General features: G+C 33.9%; 1 protein-coding gene across 2 annotated transcripts in view; it reads left to right on the top strand.

Annotated features, from left to right (window-relative positions):
- LOC150099876 (M-phase inducer phosphatase-like) overlaps window positions 1-20,732 on the top strand; it is a 399,908-nt gene that overhangs the window by 209,085 nt on the left and 170,091 nt on the right. For both annotated transcript variants that reach the window (XM_090404127.1, XM_090404129.1), the window contains exon 8: window positions 7,200-7,237. In XM_090404127.1, coding sequence (XP_090260253.1) covers window positions 7,200-7,237 — 38 coding nt within the window. The remainder of the gene's footprint in view (window positions 1-7,199; window positions 7,238-20,732) is intronic.

Below are 20,732 nucleotides of genomic sequence, written 5' to 3'. Positions count from 1 at the left end.
ATTGATTTTTTATTTTATTGTTCTTGGCACCCTATTAATTCTGGTGCCCTTTTCTATTCTGTGAATCTACCAAATTTTTGTAATTTGAGAGGATTTTAAAATTAATTGAAGCTTATTTCTAGATTTTGGAATTTCTGATTTTTATTATGGGATAGAGTACTATTTTCTATGCTATCCCATAGGCTCTAGGTTGAATTCACAAGGATGTTTGCATGCCTGTGTGTTATGTATATCTGTAGTGGAATATTTGTGCCCCTAATCATCGTTTCTTCTGTGAAAAAATTTGCTTTGAAGTTGTAAAAAATAAACGAATATAGCCTGACTTTAAAGCCCAAAAAATTTACAAAGGGAATCAAATAAATTTTTTTAATTTTTATGAGAGATACTCTTGTTGAAAGCAGTTTATAAAGAAAAATTAGTTCCATTCAGTTATTTTCATTCCTTCATTCTAGAAGGAATGAAACATATTAGCATATTTCTTGCATCCATTTATCAAGAATTTTTTTAGTGGTGTGAAGTAGACAAACTGTATGTTAAGAGTTCTGACATATCATCAGTATTAATGTAAAAGTATAAAAAAAAACATTTAAAAAAGTATAATTTGTTACTTTTGTTCCAGTAACTTAGCTATGTGGGCAATGTAATTTCATATCACTATGGTTTGCGAAGGAAGAACAGATGTGTCGCATGTTAGATTACCTTTTAATTACCTAAATGATGATAATTGACAATCACCACTAGTGACTCATCCAAATACACAGTGAATGCAGTCTGTCCTCTAAGTAGTTTAGACACATTCCTGTGCTGATCTCTTCTCCCATGAAAGAACACAACATAATCACTTGCATCAACATATTATATGGCACCACAAGAAAGTCGAGCCTTGCACTGTTGATTTTGGTAAACGTCCACCAACCATCTCTCCCACACACACTCACTCACTTCTCAGTATGTTCTTTTCTGAAAAAGAGATCATGAGAATTTTGCTCAAATTGGATACGAAAAAGTCTCCTGATGGAATTCCTCCGATAGTGGTAAAGGTCTGTGCTCCAGAGGCAACTCCCATTCTGTGTCATCTTCTTACTCTCTTATTCCAGTGTTATCTACCCTGAAGTCTGGAAATCTATCCCCAAAATAAGGGTGACAAATATATGTCCTTAAATTTCCATCCAATTTCTCTAACTTCAGTTCTTTCCAAAGTAATGTAAAGAATTATCAATTCTCAGCTAATAAATGACTATCAGTATGGTTTCTGTCACTGTCAGTCATCAGGTGATCTACTCACTTATGTCACCCATATCTGGAAAAATACCATGGAAAAGGTTTGGTCAATCCCAAGTGGTTATCCGTGGCATCTCCAAGGCATTCGACCATGTCTGACACAAAGGCCTGTTAAGTAAACTGCCATCATTTGATCTACCCCCTGACTTCTGCAGTTGTGCTGCCAGCTTTCTGAGTGGAGGCTTACTTCAGGTGATGGTGGATGGTTCCTTATCTTCTAAGTTCACAACCCAGGGCTCACTCACTCTATTTCTTCTACATATAAATGACTTACTCCAGCAGACTACCAGCCCAATACATAGGTTTGCTGATGACAACATGTTGCATTCCTTCCTTCCGCTCATTTTACAAATCAGAAATACACAAATCACCACAATCTCAGAGCCTTAACCACTACCACCTTACAGATGATCTGCAAAACATTCATCAGTGGTGTTTGGATAATCTTGTCAATTTCAGGTAAGAATTTTTCAATTTCAATTTCAAAAGTAAGAATGTCAATTTCCTCCAGTCTTACTTTTGACGACACCCAAATCTCTCCATGCATGATGAGATTTATCTTCTTGGGATAACACTATCCACAGATCTCTCTCTTGGCACAAACATATTACAGATATTGCCTCCAAAAATTTAAACTTTCTTTTTTTGCTCAAGGGGCTAATTTAATTCCAAACAACTTCTAACTTTATACAAATCACAAGTCCATCTGACCACTGAATAAAGCTGGATTCTGTACAGATAAGGGCAGTCCGACTAATCAATGAACCCTCACTCGCTGATACACTTCACTGACTTTCATCCACTCACCAGCAGCATGTTTTATGTGAAAGTCACCATACCAATTAATATCATTCCTTTTACAATCAACATTACTTATCTGATTTTTGTTACTTACTAACTTACTTGATTCCATGCTTTGCTGTTTCTTATTTTATATATATATATATATAAATGTGTGTGTGTGTGTGTAGTGTAGTGACACTCCAACATGTGGCTTAGATCCGTAAAAAGGAATAGCATTCCATAGTTTGTGCTTCATCTTGTGAATATGCTTTTGTTCTGATGATGGCTTGTTTGTTTCAGGCCAAAATATATGCAGTAATAAAATTACTATTAATTCTTGTGAATATGTGTTTCTAATAATTGTTCTTACTTTCTTCACTTCTTTGAAAAATTTGTATTATGTGCTTATCAAAACAGCAGTAGCATATTAAAAGGGAATCATCTATTTCCTTCTTAAATTTGGAATATAAAATTTCTTTATATTCCAAATCTGCTTTATATTCCAAAATCTGCTGATTGTGTTCAATCATTAATGAAAACCTCCACTCAGGAAGTTTTTATTAATGTTTCATCATTGAAAATATGTTGGCACTAGCTAACGTATTTTCAGTGATGTTGCCCTTTTGCATGCCCCCAAAAAAATTTTGTGATAAAGGAATCATTATACAAATTTGCAGCTAATTTCTTCTGTCTTTGGCTGTTATAGCTGTTGTGATAGTGTTTAATGCAATTAAATACTATCACAACAGCTATAACAGAAGAAATATAGAAGATATAGAAGAAATATAGAAGCCAAAGACAGAAGAAATATACAACATTTAACATTAATGTTTGATGTTCTATATTTCATTAACTTCAGCTTATTATTAAATCATCTCTGGAAATTTTGAATTAAAAAAAAAAAAGAAACATTTTGTTCTTTCTTTCATTTTTTCTTTTGTTTACTTATTTTTCTGAACTTTATGTATTTATTTGAATTTAAATGTCAAAATGGCTCTCTCACCTTTAAGTTTTGTCAAAAAACTTTGTGAACAAATTTTACATTTGTTTTAAATTCATTTTTTAAAATTAAATCATACTGTTTTAGCTACAGATCGTTAAATGAACAGTAATATTTTTTCTTTTTCATTAGAGTTATCATTTTTATTAATAATGCATAATTTAAAATTTTTAATATGCTACTGTTGTTTTGTAATGTAATGTAATATAAAGCATGTAATGAGTGCAGGATGAGCAGTTATAATGGAGAACTTCAACTGTGGAGCCAAAGATTGATAGTAGGAACAATTACAAGGAATGAATGAATTGCATCTGTACGGCTGCTAAGAGATAATTGCTTGAGACAGCTTATGATCATGCAGGGGATTATGGGTTTGAGAGTACTGGAGATGCTAATAGTATTAGAGGATCTGTCCAGTAACAATGGTAGCCACATACTCTGATTCAGAGTGATACAATCTTGATTGCCAAATTTTTACTTGCACTTCACATGTATATGTGCTCAAGAGTGTATGATTATAAAATGCAAAACTCACTCAGTCTGAATATCATCCTTATTAGTAAACAAATTTGGAATATAAAAATTAAAAGAATGATTCATAATTAATATTTTACTTAATTTTTGTAGCATGTCAATCAATAATAGGAGGAAAAATTTGTACTCGGGATATGGAAGAATATTTATGATTTCAAGAAATCATAAATATTCTCCTGTCCATTCTGGGAGGGTTCACAATTCCTTTTAATGCTTTGTATGCAATTACAGTGTCTCTAGCACAATTATCATCAGTATATCAATGAATACATGAAAAAATGTATTCACAATAAAACACCAGTAAAAATCAATTTAACCTTATCACTGCTGATAAATTGATGCTGATCGATTCCCCTTGCTGACATGTTTTTTTTTAAAAAATAGCATGCAAAACTTTAGGCTGTTTCTTTTCAAGTTTAAACTAAATTCTGACATTGTTTAATTGAAAATATTGCTCAGCATTTTTATACAGTACTTTACATCATTCTGTATCATCCCCATCATCATTTTGAAATTTATCCATTATATATTTTTCAAAATAGCCAGTAGACACAGTGCAGTGCAACATTTTTCATTTGTCTATGTGCTTCTTTCTTTCTCTCTTTCCTTTCCTCTCTTCAGGTGAGGTGTTTGCACACACACACATGGCAAAGATTGTGTGTATTGTGTGTGTGTGGGGGGGGGGGGGAGAAGAATCAGGAAGCATCTTCCTTTAAAAGGAGTGGTTAGTCTCCAGCTGATACACATCTCATTTCAATGGTTGTCCTTGTGTATACAATTTTGAAAATTTTCTCTTATGACAGCCAGTTGAAAATCTGCAAATATTTTACCTTCATATAATGTCTAAGAATTCATCATCATCAAATTCCTGCCATGTACCCTCAAAGGGGTGTACATATAACAGTTCTAAATTCTTAGACTTTTTTTTTTTTTTTTTTTAAATAAAAAATGATGGTACAACATGACAAAAAAAAAATGTCTAACAATTTAGAACTGTTATATGCATGAGGAAAACGGAACTTACTTACCACAAACAATTAGCAGAAGTACTCATCATATCTGACCTAACTGCTCATGTTATGCATGTTATATTCTGTATAACAATTGGACTTCATTATTGGCTGATTGATCTTATTCTCTTTCCTGATTTCATGATTGTGGTGTCACTTTCTATCAGTGGTAAAACATTGACCTTGTGACACATTGGCCTGGAAGGTTTCTTCTGTTATATTGAAAAATGAGAAATGCTTGAGTTTCACTCTCTTATATTCATAATAGATGTGACCATGTACCTGTGAAATTCAAATGTGTTTTGAATTTTTTTGAAAGTTGTTTCAGAAAGATTTTTTAAATGCAAAAACATGCTAGAGAATACTTGAGTTCAACAAGGATTCTATTTTTAAACTACTTCAGAGAATTCAAGCTCAGCAACGAAAATTTTAATCATAAATGCAATATATCATTTTGTACATCAAAATTAATTTTGATGTACAAATTCAAATATTTCACTAAAATTGAAGAAAGAGTTATAAGATGTTTCATGGTAAGTTGTAGCATTTTTACAGAGTTAATAAATATTTAAATGAAAATGTATTACTAAAATATATATTACTAATTTTATGCATGATCTGTAATTAATATAACTTAATGTAATGGATGAGTACATAGCTTATTTCATAGTATTAAAAAAAAAAACGGAAATTTTAATATTGTAAATGAATGCATTGTGTAGTACTGTGTAGAGTACCTACTATGAGACCTGGAACTCTGTAGAAGTGTTATGTAATCATTATAATTTAGCATTCTTTCTTTTAGGGTTACACTAAAAGAAAGAAAGTTTTAGATTTAGGGACTCAAAAACACACGTGTTAAACAGATTATTTTATTAATTACAAATAAAATAAAACTTGACGTTTCAACCTCAATATCGAGGTCATCATCGAAAGAATACAACTGTATACAGAACCAAGCTTCATGCTTTCTATACCAGTAAACTAAATCTACGTAGTTAATAAATCTTTTTTCTAGCCTGACCTCTAGTGATAGAAAAGAAAAACAAAAATAAATAAATAAATAAAATTATAAAAAAAAAAAAAATTATATATATATATATATATTATAAATAGATAAATGCAACTACAATAAACTGTTAGAGTCCTCATGTATTAATATTCTGGATAGTTACAAAATGATTTCTTTCAGTTGCTATTGAATTTTCTAAACACTTCACCAGGTTGTCTTCTTGTAGTGGGAATTTTTCTAATGCTAGTTTAGGATGTTATACAGGTTGTAGATGGGTCCTCCACATTCTTGAAATGGTGAGGCCATCATTTTTGTTGAGATTTAGGTTGTGTTTAAGCATTTCACAAGACTCTTTAAATTTTCTCTCAAATCAGGTTTTGGTGCGGTGTAGGGACTTGGTATTTTTCCAGTCAATTCTATAGTATGTTTGGAGTGCATGGTCAGAAAGGCCTGCTTTACCGAAGTGGAGGTATTTAATGTGTCATTTGTGTTCATCTTGTCTGATTGGGATAGTTTGCCCTGTTTCCCTTATGTATGTTATGTTACATGTGCAGTGTATTTTGTATACCCCTGGGTGTGCTAGGTGTGGAAGAGGATCTTTAGAGGAACTGAGTAGGTGACCAAATAAGCTAAGACACCTACTCAGTTCCTCTAAAGATCCTCTTACACACCTAGCACATGGAACATTCCATACGAAGGGCCAATCTTTGTGGAGCCAAAAATAGAAGACATTTATGTGGTGTAGTTTTAATAACTAATAAAAAAAATTGATGTTAAAAACTTATGCAAGTTGCTGCACAAAAATGGACTCTTTCTATGGCATGTTCCATGACTTTTGGGCAATCCTATATGAGAGCTGCATGTGGTATTGTATGTGAAGATGAATGTTTGTTTGTTTCTCTGGATGCAATGACACATATTTCTGCATTTGATCCTATACCCAAATTTTGGAAGGTCTTGCTGTTTGGCTAAGATTAGGCAAATAGCTGTGTTTCAGCAAAATTTTAAAGACTTGGAATTATACCATGAAGACAATCATAGCCATAGAGGAGGTATGTTTAATTGATAAAGGATAACATGTGTGTGGGGGGGAATAATTAATCACTCTTTGGTTGTTAAATGCTGGTCTTAGCATATTTGACAAAATTCCATTACTACAAAGGCTGAGGCTTACTGCACAGGGCATTGATTTGAATCCTGCAATGGATCTGTAAAAAACGTTCTGGAACATCTTATATATCTTTAATCATAAGATTTAAAAGTTATTCTAAAAATGCACTTAATATATTTCAAAGTTCATTGAAAAAAGTACTTTAAATTTGATTGTGATGAGTGTTTGTTAGATAGCTAGACAGGGGAATAAATATTTGGTCAAGTATGTTTAAATTTTGGCCCAATAACACCCAGTGTTTTAATTAATTTTGAATATAGTGCTTCAGTTGTACTAAACTGTAATTAATCTGCTGAAATGTGTTGCACTTCAGTGTGGTTGAATCTTTCTTGTGTTTATTTAATTTCACAACATATTATTTCTACATAGAAATTACTCTTCTCAAGCCTTTTTTTTTGTTTGTTTCAGCTTCACAAAATCCAAATCTTATTGGTAACTTTTCAAAGGTAAGTCTTAAATTTTGACACAAATTGAGAAATTTAGATTTTTATTGATATCTGTTTTATTTATCTCTGACAGTTAAAAATATAAATAAATTTACCATTCTTTCTCTCTCTCTCTCGCTCTCTCTCTCATTTACACACACTTTGGGCTGTAAAATTACATTGAGAACATATTTCTTAATTAAGTTCTTTAAGTAAGATATATATTATCCTCGGACTCTGCATATAATTTTTTGTTAATTTTGTTCTTCCAGAAAAGATGTCTGAATAAATTACCCAGTGTGATCAAGGATTTTTACTAGTCATTAATTTACAACTTATGCCAGCTAGCTTTGTTTTCATGCTAAAAAACTGGATTTTTCAGCGTTTATAATTAGCACAAAAAAAGATATAAAAATAGATAACAATGAAGTTCCTAAATGTTGAAAATTCATTATAAGAATAAATAAATTCATCCTAAACACAAGACTGGAGATGACTGTTGCCAAAATTAAAATGAGATGTTAAAAGATTTATTATTTTTATTAAGAGAGACCTCCAGGAAAAAATCTAACCCTCACCCCCCTTCTCAGCAGCATTCATTCCCAGCTTCCAAGGATTCCCTCTTGTCCTTTCCCCACCCTCCATAAATTGAAAAATTTCATCAACTGAAATCTTGCATAACTTCTGAAAGGATTCTACAGGATTTCAGTTGATGGAATTTTTCAATTTATGGACAGTAGGGAAAGGACAAGAGGTCATCCTTGTCTCAATCATATCATCCTTTATCCTGTTTGTTAGTGTCTGCAGGCTACAAATTCTCAATCTGTCTTCATAATCAGTATTCCACAATCTTGATATCATTTTTACCACTTTCCTTTGCACTCTCTCCACTGTATCAGAATCACAACAGATACCAGAACAGAACAGCACACAATAATCCAAATGAGGTTTTATCAAGGCCTTGTAAAGAGGCAAAATGAAAACTTTATCTTTACATGTGAGTGTTCGTTTCAGTATTGCAATTATCAGGGTTGTATTTGCGATCTTTGCTGTATATCCACTGAACTTCAACTTCCTATCTACTAACACTCCAAGATCCCTAGCTGCATCAGTTTCTTCTAGCATAATCCCACCAGTATAATATGACATTGGATGTCGAATCACACCAAAGTGAATGACTTTACATTTACTGGCATCCATTTTCCCATGCCCACAATTCCAGCCTGTTCAAATCATTCTGCAAGTACTGTGATATCAGCAGTATTGCTGATTACCCTACCTATCTTTGCATCGTCAGCAAATAGCTGTATGTCGCTTGTCAAATCCTTCCCAATATCATTAATGTATAGATTGAATAACAGTGGATTAAACACTGATCCTTGTGGTACACCACTGGATACTTAAATCTTTCAGACTCACATCCCCTGTATACCACTTTTTGATTATTCAAATTAAGGGGATATTAAATCCCACATTGTTTTAAAACCGAATAAGAAAGTCAAAGATTGGAATCAGAGAGTTTCATGCCAAATATAGTAAACTATAAAGTATCGGCGAATTACTAGCGTGAGCTAATGCAAGTAGTCCTAGTACGTAGTACAATCTCCGGCAACTCGTTGCAAAGGTGAGGGAAGTTCAGATCACTATTCTTAGGTATTTTCCATAATGTAAAAACACATTTCCTAGGAAATGTATGCTGTTATTACATTATGGTGGGAGGTCACTACCCAGACCGGTTTCAGCCTTTTTTGAGGCTTCATCAGTGAGTCTAGACCAAAAGATACCAAAGGGTATAGCAGAAAGAACTTATATACTTTGCTATATGAGTTCTCAACCAGTTGCAACCATTAAGTTATTTAAATATAAAGAGCCAATAGGCTTCATTTCAGCGATATAAACATTATTCAAATTAAGGGGATATTAAATCCCACATTGTTTTAAAACCGAATAAGAAACTCAAAGATTGGAATCGGAGAATTTCAAACTCTCTGATTCCAGTCTTTGAGTTTCTTATTCGGTTTTAAAACAATGTGGGATTTAATATCCCCTTAATTTGAATAATGTTTATATCGCCGAAATGAAGCCTATTGGCTCTTTATATTTAAATAAACCACTTTTTGATATCTGTCAGTCAGCCATCCTCTTATCCATGCTACTGTTCTCTAATCCAAACCCATATTCTCCAATGTATGCAACAGCCTTTATTTTGTCAAAAGCCTTAGCAAAAATCCAAAAGTGTCATGGTATATCCATTCCCCTTGTCTAGTTCAATGGTAACATTATTATAGAATGTGAGCAAGTTACTGAAACATGATTTTACCTTCCCTCTCTTCATTCCAAATAGAGATTCACTGTCAATCCATTTCTGAATGTGAGTCACCACAACTCCTGAGATACTGATTGGTCGATAGTTGGATACATCAGTCTTTACACCACCCTTGTGCAATGGGATTACCATACATTCTTTCCATTCCTGCATAATCTTCCCTGTTCTGAGAATCATATTAAACAGCCTATTCAAAGGAATAGCCAGTTCAGCTGAACACTCTTTTAGCACATGTGCTGATATCCCATCAGTCCCTATTGCTGAATTCTTATTCAGTTTGTGCAACAGCTTTAATACCTCATCCTCATATACCTGAGGAAAGGTATATGAAGACAAGTGAAGTGGTAGCAGTGAACTCAGTGTTGCATACATCACATTGATAGCTTTTAACAAAATGTGCACTCATTAGTCGAACATCCTCTTCTGCATATGTTACCTCATGCTATTTGCATTTAATGAGATATTTCCAGATGTTATTTTTAATACAAGTCCTTGGTTTCGATTGAGAGATCCATATGAATAAGTGTAATGGATTTTTTTAGGACTCTGGAGAAAATGTTTTCTTTTAAATGCATCATGGTGAAAATATCAAACTCTACTGTATGATTAGTAGTTGTCATCTAGTGAACCAGAACAGATCTTGTTTTTCTTTTATGCTCAACATCTCCAATATGTTCTTTCTTTCTCATATCAAGGTGTAGGTTAGGTAACATGAACATGGTATTCTATAGACTCCCAGAAGTTTGTAAAAGAGAGTGCTGTTTTTAAGAGATTTGAGAAGGCTGTGAGCAAATAAATTATTCTATATCCAACATATTTATTAAGAAGTAAAAAATATTATTCTAAAATTTTACTATGTTAATTATTTTCTTTTTAATTTATTCATAATGAAAATTTTGAACTGGTGTGTTCAAATATAAAGAAACTTCCCTAATATCAGCACCTGGCTCCACATATATAAATGATTTAGAGCATTAAATACAAGATTTGCAGGGGGGGGGGTATTTTTATGCACTTTGATATCCTATTGAATTCCTCCTTTCAAAAAGAAGAAAGTTTATCATGTGGATGAAAGTTTCTTTACATTGTGTAAACAATGGCTGTGGATTTCTGGCAGTCTTATACATCAGTTATGTGACATCAAGCTTGATGACCTGTTATTTTGCACGCGTGGAAACATTGAGAACTAGCCTTGAGAAAGAGAGAAGAAAGAAACATTCAAAGTTGAGAATGTAAGAAGTACAATTGTTTCTTCTAGGGATAAATCATAAAAAGTAACTTATTGATTTGCAAAGATTATGGAAAATGAAAACATAATTTCTTGCTATGTGTTGCACAGCACATATTAAGAGATAGCCATAACATTGAAGTTTAAATAGTATATAAAAAGGACAGTGTCGAAATAGTCTGTTATTGTTTCATAAGGATGAAAGTTTAATGACTAACACTATAAAACACATATCACTAAACTAAATTTTTTTTATATACTAAATGTTCATCCCATGTTTAGGGATATCCATCAAATTATGATATAAATACATAACCTACCCTTTTTAGCTCAGTAGAAGTGGCGTTTGCACTCTATGGTGCTTGACTGCATGACAGAAGACATGGGTTCGAATGTAGTTGCTGACTAGAGGAACATTTTCTAAGCCTTTTCTCGATCGTGCCCAAGTTAGTCAATCTCTGGCATAGGCAAGCAGGTTTTTTCTCCAGGAAACTCAGGGTTTTTCATCCTGTAAACTCAAGAAAATTGGGCATCGAACCGACACTATTTTCATACATTAAAAAAATTGTGTTAGGGTCCACGAGATGGCAGCACTTGTTAGCCATCTTCTTCACTGCGTACTGATTAATTAGTGATAGCCTTGGGCCAGTTATCTCTGATTGGCTACCAGTGGAGATTGAACTGCCCACTCAGTCTTAAAAAGTTAGATTGGGCTAAAACAGCCTCGCCTACTCCCTACATGGAAACAAAAAGGTGTTAGCTGTTTTTTTTTTTTTTTTTAATACATAACCTATGATGAAGTCTAATGATAGCTAAAGAAGACAAGTCCTAGAACATTATTCTAATATGTATTTGTCAGTATTTTGTTGGTAAATTTTTGGTTTATTAAGTTATTATTCAAGAAAGGAAAGGAAGACATACGTTCTTGTTGCCATCCTTTTAAGACAGGAGCTATCTTCTCTAGCTGTTTACTATGTGGAAGTCCTATTTGATAAAGTAGTTTTTCTTTTTGACTACACATGTAAAGAAGAGTGAATACTTATTTGGAATAATATAGTCACCAAAAACATTAAAACTTATTGAGAAGAATTAAGAAATCCTTTTACTTGTATCTGAGACAATTTTTTATTTGGTTCATTTATCAACTTTGTTTCATTATTGCTGACTGGAGATTTAAAAAAGTTGTTATATGGTAGTCATATACTACTAAGTTACTGAAGCATTTGTTACCAAGTTAAAATGCTTTCCAATATTTGGATGACTGCAGTCAATATTCAAAAGCCAATTATCATTCTGCCTTCAAAAAAAAAGGAAACTTTTTTAACCAGCATTCTCCTTCTATTGACATGTCTACAAAACCTGTGAATATGAATCCAAAATTTAACCACATGGACATCTTCTTATGTGTTTGTAATTTGTATGTTTTATTAAATATTAACTAGAGTTATTATACAGAGTTATTGTGATATCTAATTTTGATTATTTTGTCTCTTGTACCTGAGGAACAAGCAGGTTTTAGGAAAGGTAAGGGCATCAGATCCTTAGACATATCATAGAAAAATATAAAGAATTTAGTTTAATATAACTAAAATCTACATTCGATGTTTCGACCTTTATGTCAAGGTCATCTTCTGGAGCATACAACTATACACAGAAAACAAGCTACACTACAATCAAACTGGTTTGTTACAGACACTGACCAACCGCTACAACAATTGTTGGCCTGACCTCTGGTGAAAAAAAAAAATTATACATCAACGCTAGAGTCCTATGGGACTGTAGCGTTGATGTATAATTTTCAGTATAATTACTTCATAGTGTGTTGATGTAAAGATGTAAGAACTATAACAAATTCTTGAAAAAGTTAACAAGATAACAGGGCCTCCAACTCAATCCTAACAAGGCAAAGATTATGGGTCTCAAAGGAAATACAAACAGGGAAGCTCTTGAGAAACAAGTATACCTTAATGGAGAAAGAATCAAAGAAGTCAGCAAGTTTGAGTACCTGGGATCCATTATTAATGTGAAGAATTGCTGTTCAGAAGACATCAGAGAGAACATTAGGAATGGCTGAAACAACAGTCAGAGACTTGTCTAAAATCTGGAAGGATGAATCTATCTCCACAGGAACCAAGTTGAGGATTATGGATGCAGTTGTTTTTCCAACAGCAAGTTATGGATGTGAGACTTAAAACCTAAATAAGTCAGATAAGAAAAGGATAGCTGCTTTTGAGATGTGGTGTTTTACAGAAGGCTGCTGAGGATATCATATACTGAAAGGTGTACAAATAAATAGATGTTAGAAAATATCAGTAGAACTTTAAAGCTCCTTTAGGATATTGACAGATGATAGTTAAAATATTTTGGACACATTGAAAGGATGGAAGGAGGACTTCTCAGAACAATAATAGAAGGTAAAGTTTCTGTAAAAAGAGGAAAGGACAAGCTGTCATTGAGATGGATGCTGTGTGCAGAGTGATTGATATTCAGAGAGTTGAATCTTCCAGAAAAGCATACAACAGGACTACATGGCAAGGCCTGGTGTGTCACATCACCAAGCATTGGAGTGACCATATGGCATCTGTGGATGCCCAGTGAACAGATGAATGGTACCCCAGTAAATGGTGCATTGGAATCATTTCAACTTGACAAATTTTATATTCCTATACAAAAGCTGATTAAAAATCCATCAGGCCAGTTCCCATAATGATTTGTGTAGGGATGAATGGATGGATAAAATGACTTACAATATGTGTTTTTGCAAAATGTACCCAGAAGTTGATCTTTATAAACACATGAAATTTTTCATGACTTGTTTAAACTGCATTGTACAAGTATGTTTAACTTGTGTATATTGTGATCTACTCTACAATGAATGAGATGAAGTAAATGTTGACTTAATTTTTTTTGTTTAGTTGTACAAAATGTTTTCTATTTGTTATATATTTAGTTTAATCCTTTATCCAAGTGTAAGCAAACAAAGTTTGCCCCTGAAGTATCTTCAGGACTGGGACAACTCATAGCAAAGGTGGACACAGCTTCACATCACTTGCCTTAGTATCCCATAATGCAAAGCACATTCCTTGCAGACATGTATAATGCTATGCATTATGAGAAGGGTTACTACCCAGACTGGTTTCGACCTTTATTGAGGTCTCTTCAGTGGGAGCCAGACCTAGATGTGATACCAAGGTTGAAGCGATGCAGAAGATACGAGTTGCCAAAAGGTTACCTTTTGCTTCATGTACACTTTAATTAAATAATTGCAGACAAAGCAGAGTTTAGGTTCTTGCTACAATGCGTAATTATCAATACACTGTGCCAGAATAGATAGAAAGATCATATTTATTGCACTGCATTTCCTAAGATAGTGATTACTTGAATCTATGACTTGAAAGTGCCTGTTTCTCATATGTAAGTAAACATATTCTGCTGTTCATGAAGTGATGAGCCTTATTCTACTTATATATCTCCAGAGACATGTTGATTTGGATCCATGTTTTACCAATAACAATATTCCTATTCACTTATTTCTCTTTGATCTTCACACCAGTGTAAAGATATTTGAAAAAAAATTTTTTTTTTGTTGATGTAAAGATTTTTGAAATATCTTTCAGAGATCCATATGTCGACAGGACTTCACTACAAGGCTAGGAATCTGATGTGGTAATACCAATTGACTGGGAGTTGACATTCAGGAGTTATAATACAAAGGTGACAAAAGCTATTTAACCCATTCATGACATGCAAGGATGAATCATTTAATGTTTTACCTGCTCATGAAATAGGCCACAAAAGATGCTGGCCCATGTCACAGCTTCCACACATATTAATTGAAGGCACACATCATAAATTGTGCCATCTGTCTTCAATTGATATATTGAGGTTATACAGAAGAGAAAGAATGCATTACTTGGAAAAAGTTTCCATGTGGTTATGTAAATAATTATTAAGAGAATTTCATATTATGGTTCAGTAAACTATTAAATTTAAAATGATAATGAAACATTAACCAATAATGTAGATACATGAATCACATGCACTTGCTTAGTGAATTTAAAGCAGTAAAGAAAAATAAAGAGAAGGAAAGATTATACAGAAAAATATACCGTATTTTATTGATAGATGACGCGCACCTAATGTATAACTTGCATCCCCCAACATTTTCATCGCTCCTTTTGATGTATGGATAACATGCATATGCCAATTAGCGGTAGAGTTAGGAAGTACAGACAGAGGACAGAGGAATTCTTTAAAAGCACGTGCGTTGCTAGTAGCAGTGGTCGATTATTCCATACAATTCTGTTTTAAAATATTTCATAAAGTAAATCATTATTTGTTTATATTTTGTTATTAGATCTGAATTACCCATGGAACATATAAGTACTTCTCGGAGAAAATCCTACACAGCACAGTTCAAGCTTGAAGTGGTAGAAGTAGTAAAGGAAAAAGGGAATCGTGAAGCTTGTAGATTGTTCAGTGTTGGAGAAAGTAGTGTTCGTGAATGGCGAAAGGCTGAAAAAGTCCTGAAATGTTTACATACGAGGAAAGGTGCTTGTGGCCAACCATAGAAAAATAATTGTTTGATTGGGTTGTTAGTGAAAGAGCTAAAGGTAGGAGAATATCTACTGTCTGTGTGTTGCAGGAATCGAAAGGAATTGCGCAAAACAATAATATAAAGGATTTCAAGGCTTATCCATAAGTGTGCACTCCTCCACTAGTGTTGGACAAAATTTGCCATGCAACTGGGAAGTAGCTAAATTTCATTTGATTCTGAGAGAAAACTTGTGTGAAGTTGATGCTTGTCACTTTGGGAATATGGATGAAGTTCCCATAAGTTTTGGCATGCCTAGTTCTAGGACTGTGAATCTGAAGGGAGCAAAAGAGGTTTCAGTTTCAAAAGAGACCGTTCAAAAGGCATGAACGGTCTAACTTTACCGTGGTTCTCTGCGTAACTGCAGATGGTTCCAAACTGCCACCGATGGTGATTTTCAAAAGAAAGACTGTTCCAAAAGGTTGTGATTCCAAAAATATTATTGTTACTGCTAATGTTATAGGTTGGATAAATTCCGAGGTTATGAAATTTTGGTTGGAGAATGTGTGGCAAAAGAGAAAAATGGCATTTTTCAATCCAAAATCTTCGTTAGTGTTGGATTTGTGTAGGGCACACGTGACAGCAGAAGTTAAAACAATTGTAAGTATTCCAAATTGGCCATCATTCTAGTGGTTTAACAAAAAAACTCCAATCCCTTGATCTTGCAGTAAATAAATCATTCAAAGACAATTTGCAGGCTAAGTGGGAAGACTAGATGATGAATGGCATCCATGAATATAACAAAACAGGGCAGATGAAAAGAACATCACATAAAGATATAGTTACGTGGATTGTAGAAAGTTGGGCTGCTGTAAGTGAAAACGGTGTTAGAAATGGTTTCATTAAAGCACAAGGGAATGCAGTGGTGTCCGGTGACAATGATTATGAAGCTGAAGAAATACCAAACGAAATTTTTAACGCCATTGATTCTTTCATTATTGAGTCTGATGAAAATTTTTTGGATTTGAATAGTGTAATGTTCAATAAATATCAAGTAATACTTCTACCTTAGTTTTGTTATTACATTCGATTTACCTCTCATACCTTTCTAATGTATACCATGCATGTTAATTTTAAACGAATTTAGACTTTTTTGTATAGATAATGCGCACGTTATCTATCGAAAAATACGGTATACCAATCACTTAAAGGATTTCTATACACGGGGTTGGTATAATAAAATTCTATTAAGTGGAACAAATTTTGAGCATATAATCAATAGACATAAAGGAAATAATTGTACAGTAAATAACCCATGCCAACAGCACCTGTATACATTAATAGCTTATCGTATAACTTTATTTATTTTAATGTGCCTTCTACCCACAAAAGGTTTATTTGTAAACCTCTAGTATATTCATACCATAGGTGGGCTAAGTATTTTTTTGATTGATTTTATGTAGTTTTTATATTTTTATTCATTTTTTATTAATTTAAAAAAACCTGTGCTGTAGACCCAGTGTGGAACTTTTTCAAACCACTTCAGGCTTCCAATAAGCATAACAGTGGTCTCACACAATGTTTTGAAATTCATCTTCCACCTGAAGGTTCACAAACATCCATGCCTACAGATGGATTTGAACCTGCAGTCTGTTGGTTGGAGAACACATATGCTAATTGCTCAGCAAACCAAGCCAGCTACGCACTACATGGAAGAACAAATCCATCTGTCCATATTGTGTGTGAAATGATTCCTCTATTCATGGCATGAATCACATGCAGCTAGACCTTGATTTTTGATGTATGCAACCTATGACAGCATCTCATTAACATGTTAATTGAATACCTCCTCAACGTGCAATCAGTGAACTGGGGTATTGTTGGCTTCATGGCATATTGTTTAAGAAATACTTTTCATTGTGTATAATTTATGGAGACAAAATCATGTGTTCGAGTAATTACTTTACTTACAATCAAGAAAAATAACATTCAACATTTCGACTTCTGTATCAAGGTCATCATCAGGACCACATATGAACAAAACACAAGCTACATGCACTAGCCTGACCTGTGGTAAAAAGAAAAAAAATAAATAAAATAAAAAAATTTTTAAAAATTCAAATAAAATAAAACAAGTTTATATGTAATAAAAACTATAGTGAAATAATATACAGATAAAAAAAAAAATTCAAAGTGGAACTTCATTAAATTCACCTCTACAGTCCTGTTATCATAGATTTAGTTTAATTCTTTATCCAAGTGTGAGCAAACCAAGTTTACGCCTTAAAGTATCTTCAGGACTGGGGTAAGGTGTTACAACACTGGAAGCTCGTTGCAAAGGTGGAACAAGCTAACATCACTCCTATCTCAGTATCTCCCATAATGCAAAACACATCACCTTGCAGATATGTATAATGTTATGCATTAATAGGAAGGGCCACTACCCAGACTAGTTTCGATCTTTATTGAGGTCTCTTCAGTGGGAACCAGGCCCAAGTGGAGATACCAGGCAGAAGCATTAGCAAGGTCATCTCTACCTATAGGAGTTGCCAAACGGTGTGCCATCTTTTTATTAAATTACTCTGGATTTAGAGAAAGATGTTGAAAGTTTATTTTTCACTTGTTTAGACTATAATAAATTTAGTTTAATCCTTTATCCAAGTGTGAGCAAACAAAGTTTGCGCCTGAAAGTATCTTCAGGACTGGGGTAAGGTGGTACAACTCCGGCCACTCATTGCAAAGGTGGAGCAAGCTAACATCACTCCTATCTCAGTATCTCCCATAATGCAAAACACATCTCCTTGTAGATATGTGTAATGTTATGCATTAAGGGAAGGGCCACTACCCAGACACTGTTTGCTCACACTTGGATAAAGGATTAAACTAAATTTATTATAGTCTAACAAAGGGAAAAATGAACTTTGAACATCTTTCTCTAAATCCAGAGTAATTTAATAAAAAGGTGGCACACCGTTTGGCAACTCCTATAGGTAGAGATGATCTTGCTAATGCTTCTGCCTGGTATCTCCACTTGGGCCTGGCTCCCACTGAAGAGCCAGCCCTCAATAAAGGTCGAAATTAGTCTAGATAGTGGCCCTTCCTATTAATGCATAACATTATACATATCCACAAGGAGATGTGTTTTGCATTATGGAAGATACTGAAATAGGAGTGATGTTAGCTTGCTCCACCTTGCAACGAGCTGCCCGGTGTTGTACCACCTTACCCCAGTCCTGAAGATACTTTCAGGCGCAGACTTTGTTTGCTCACACTTGGATAAAGGATTAAACTAAATTTATTATAGTCTAACCAAGTGAAAAATAAACTTTCAAAGTCCTGTTATCCTTTGGTTTTCTTGTGTTGCAGTTCTGCTATCATGTTCTTTTGAATGCTTATATGGATTTGCAGATGGGTCTTCCAGACTCCTGGAATTGCTAATCCATCGTTCTTGTTGAGATTAGGATGATGAATCAGCATCTCACAGATTCTTTGAATTTTCTTTCAAAGCATGTTTTGGTGGTGGTGGTGTAGGGATTTTATGCCTTTTCAGTTAATTCTGTGACAAGTTTGGAGTGCATGGTTGGAAAGGCCCATTTTCACCATAGTGAAATAATTTAATCTGGCATTTGTGTTCATCTTTGCTTATTGAAATTGTGCAAACTGTTTTCCTCATGTAGGGTAAGTTGCAATTGCAATGGATTTTTAATCCATTGCAATTGCAACTTCCTTACCTTGCCTACCCCCCAGGTGGTAGGCAAGGTAAGGAAGGGGGGGATCTCTGGATGAGATAAGTATGCTTTTTAATTTTGGAGGAGGTTTGAATGTTGCTTAATATTGCATTTATGCAGTATTCTATTTTTTTCTGATATTTCCCTTAAATGTATGGTATGCTAAAGCTTTTTTTTTTACTTTTCATGGCAATCTTGTGGAGGATCGTGTGAATTGTTCTTTGTAGTCATTCTTTATAAAGGTTTGGCTGATATTTCATATTCATTCTTCAACTCCTACTTGTTGGAGCAAATTGTTAGGGCTTTATGCTTGAGGTTTCTAATGATCCCTAGTTTTTGTGTTGGATAGTAGTATGAATCTTTGTGTATGTATTGGCTTGTGAGTAGGTTTACAATAGACTGAAGGAAGCCATATGACAAATCTGTCTAGAAAAGGAAGATATTTATTGTTTTTCAATCTGGTGGTGAATTAGATGCATTTGTGTTGTTTGGCTGATGGCTTAGTTCTGGTTCTTGGCAGCTGTGGAACCAAATGGTGAAAATGCCATCGACATATCCGAGCCAAACTTTAGGCTTTAGACTTGCTGAATCTAGAGCACATTGCTTGAAGTCTTCCATTTAAAAGTTAGCCAGGGGAGTAGTGAACCCCTGGCTGTACCTCCATTTTGTAGTAGAAATTATTTTGCCACATGAAATACCCAGAGCAAAGTACATGGGCAAAAAAGACTGATATCAGCAAAACTTTGTTCTGTTGAAGAAGAGTTGTCATTGATCAAGATATTCATGAAAAGGGCAGTTATGTCAAAGCTGACTAATAAATCTTATGTTGAGTGTGATGTTTTTTATTTTTGTTTATGAAGAGTTGTGTATTTTTTTATATAGCAGCGGAAATGACTTACCAAGTTGTTGAGTGTCACCACTAATTTCTTTGTTAAATGACAATTAAGTTTATCAATTCCTTGAGCTATTGGTCATTGTGGTGCAATTGTTTTTGTGTACAGATAGGCTGTAAATTCTGGGAGCACAGGCATAATATGGATAACTGTTGTTGAACTGTTTCCTCTGGCCAAGTAGTCACTGACTTAAGTCTCTTTTTTTAAATTTTTTAATGTAGTTTGTAATGATTGTATTTAACCAATTGATACCTGTTGTGGATGTCAGTCAGTTCATTTCTTCAATGTAAGCTGTCTGATCAAGAACAACAGTAGCATTACCTTTGTCTGCCTTGGTAATAACAATTTCTTTGTTATTTCTTAGAGATTTAAAGGCTAATATTTCTGCTTTGGTTAGATTGCAATATGGTGTTTTATTATAATTTAGTATATTGGATGTTTCTATCCATATTTTATCAGCTGTTAGTTGCTCCTCGCTTTGCTTGTTTGTGATTGGCTGCTCCGCTAGGCATGGCATGTGGGTTGTCCATTGCTTTCTTGTTGTTTCAGTCGTTTGAACTTAGCTAGTAGTTTTTCATTGTTTTACACAAAACATGCTTTGCAGCATTGTCTGTGATCTTTTCAAGAATATCCGAAATATCAGGATTTTAGAAATGCTAGCCAATTAATCAACACAGAAACATGTATTTTTAGCTTACCATAGTGGCTCACTGCTTGTGGGTCAAATCTCCATGGATTTCAGCGATTCTTTCTTTCAAGGTTATGCGGTAATTAGCATTCATTTAGTAGAATTTATAAATAAAAGGC

This window comes from Typopeltis vanoorti, chromosome 14, assembly GCF_054136105.1.
Source record: "Typopeltis vanoorti isolate ZY-2024b chromosome 14, IOZ_Tvanoo_1.0, whole genome shotgun sequence".
Lineage (NCBI taxonomy): Eukaryota > Metazoa > Arthropoda > Arachnida > Uropygi > Thelyphonidae > Typopeltis > Typopeltis vanoorti.
The sequence above is the reverse complement of the archived record's forward strand: the minus strand, read 5'-3'. Positions and strand labels throughout refer to the sequence as shown.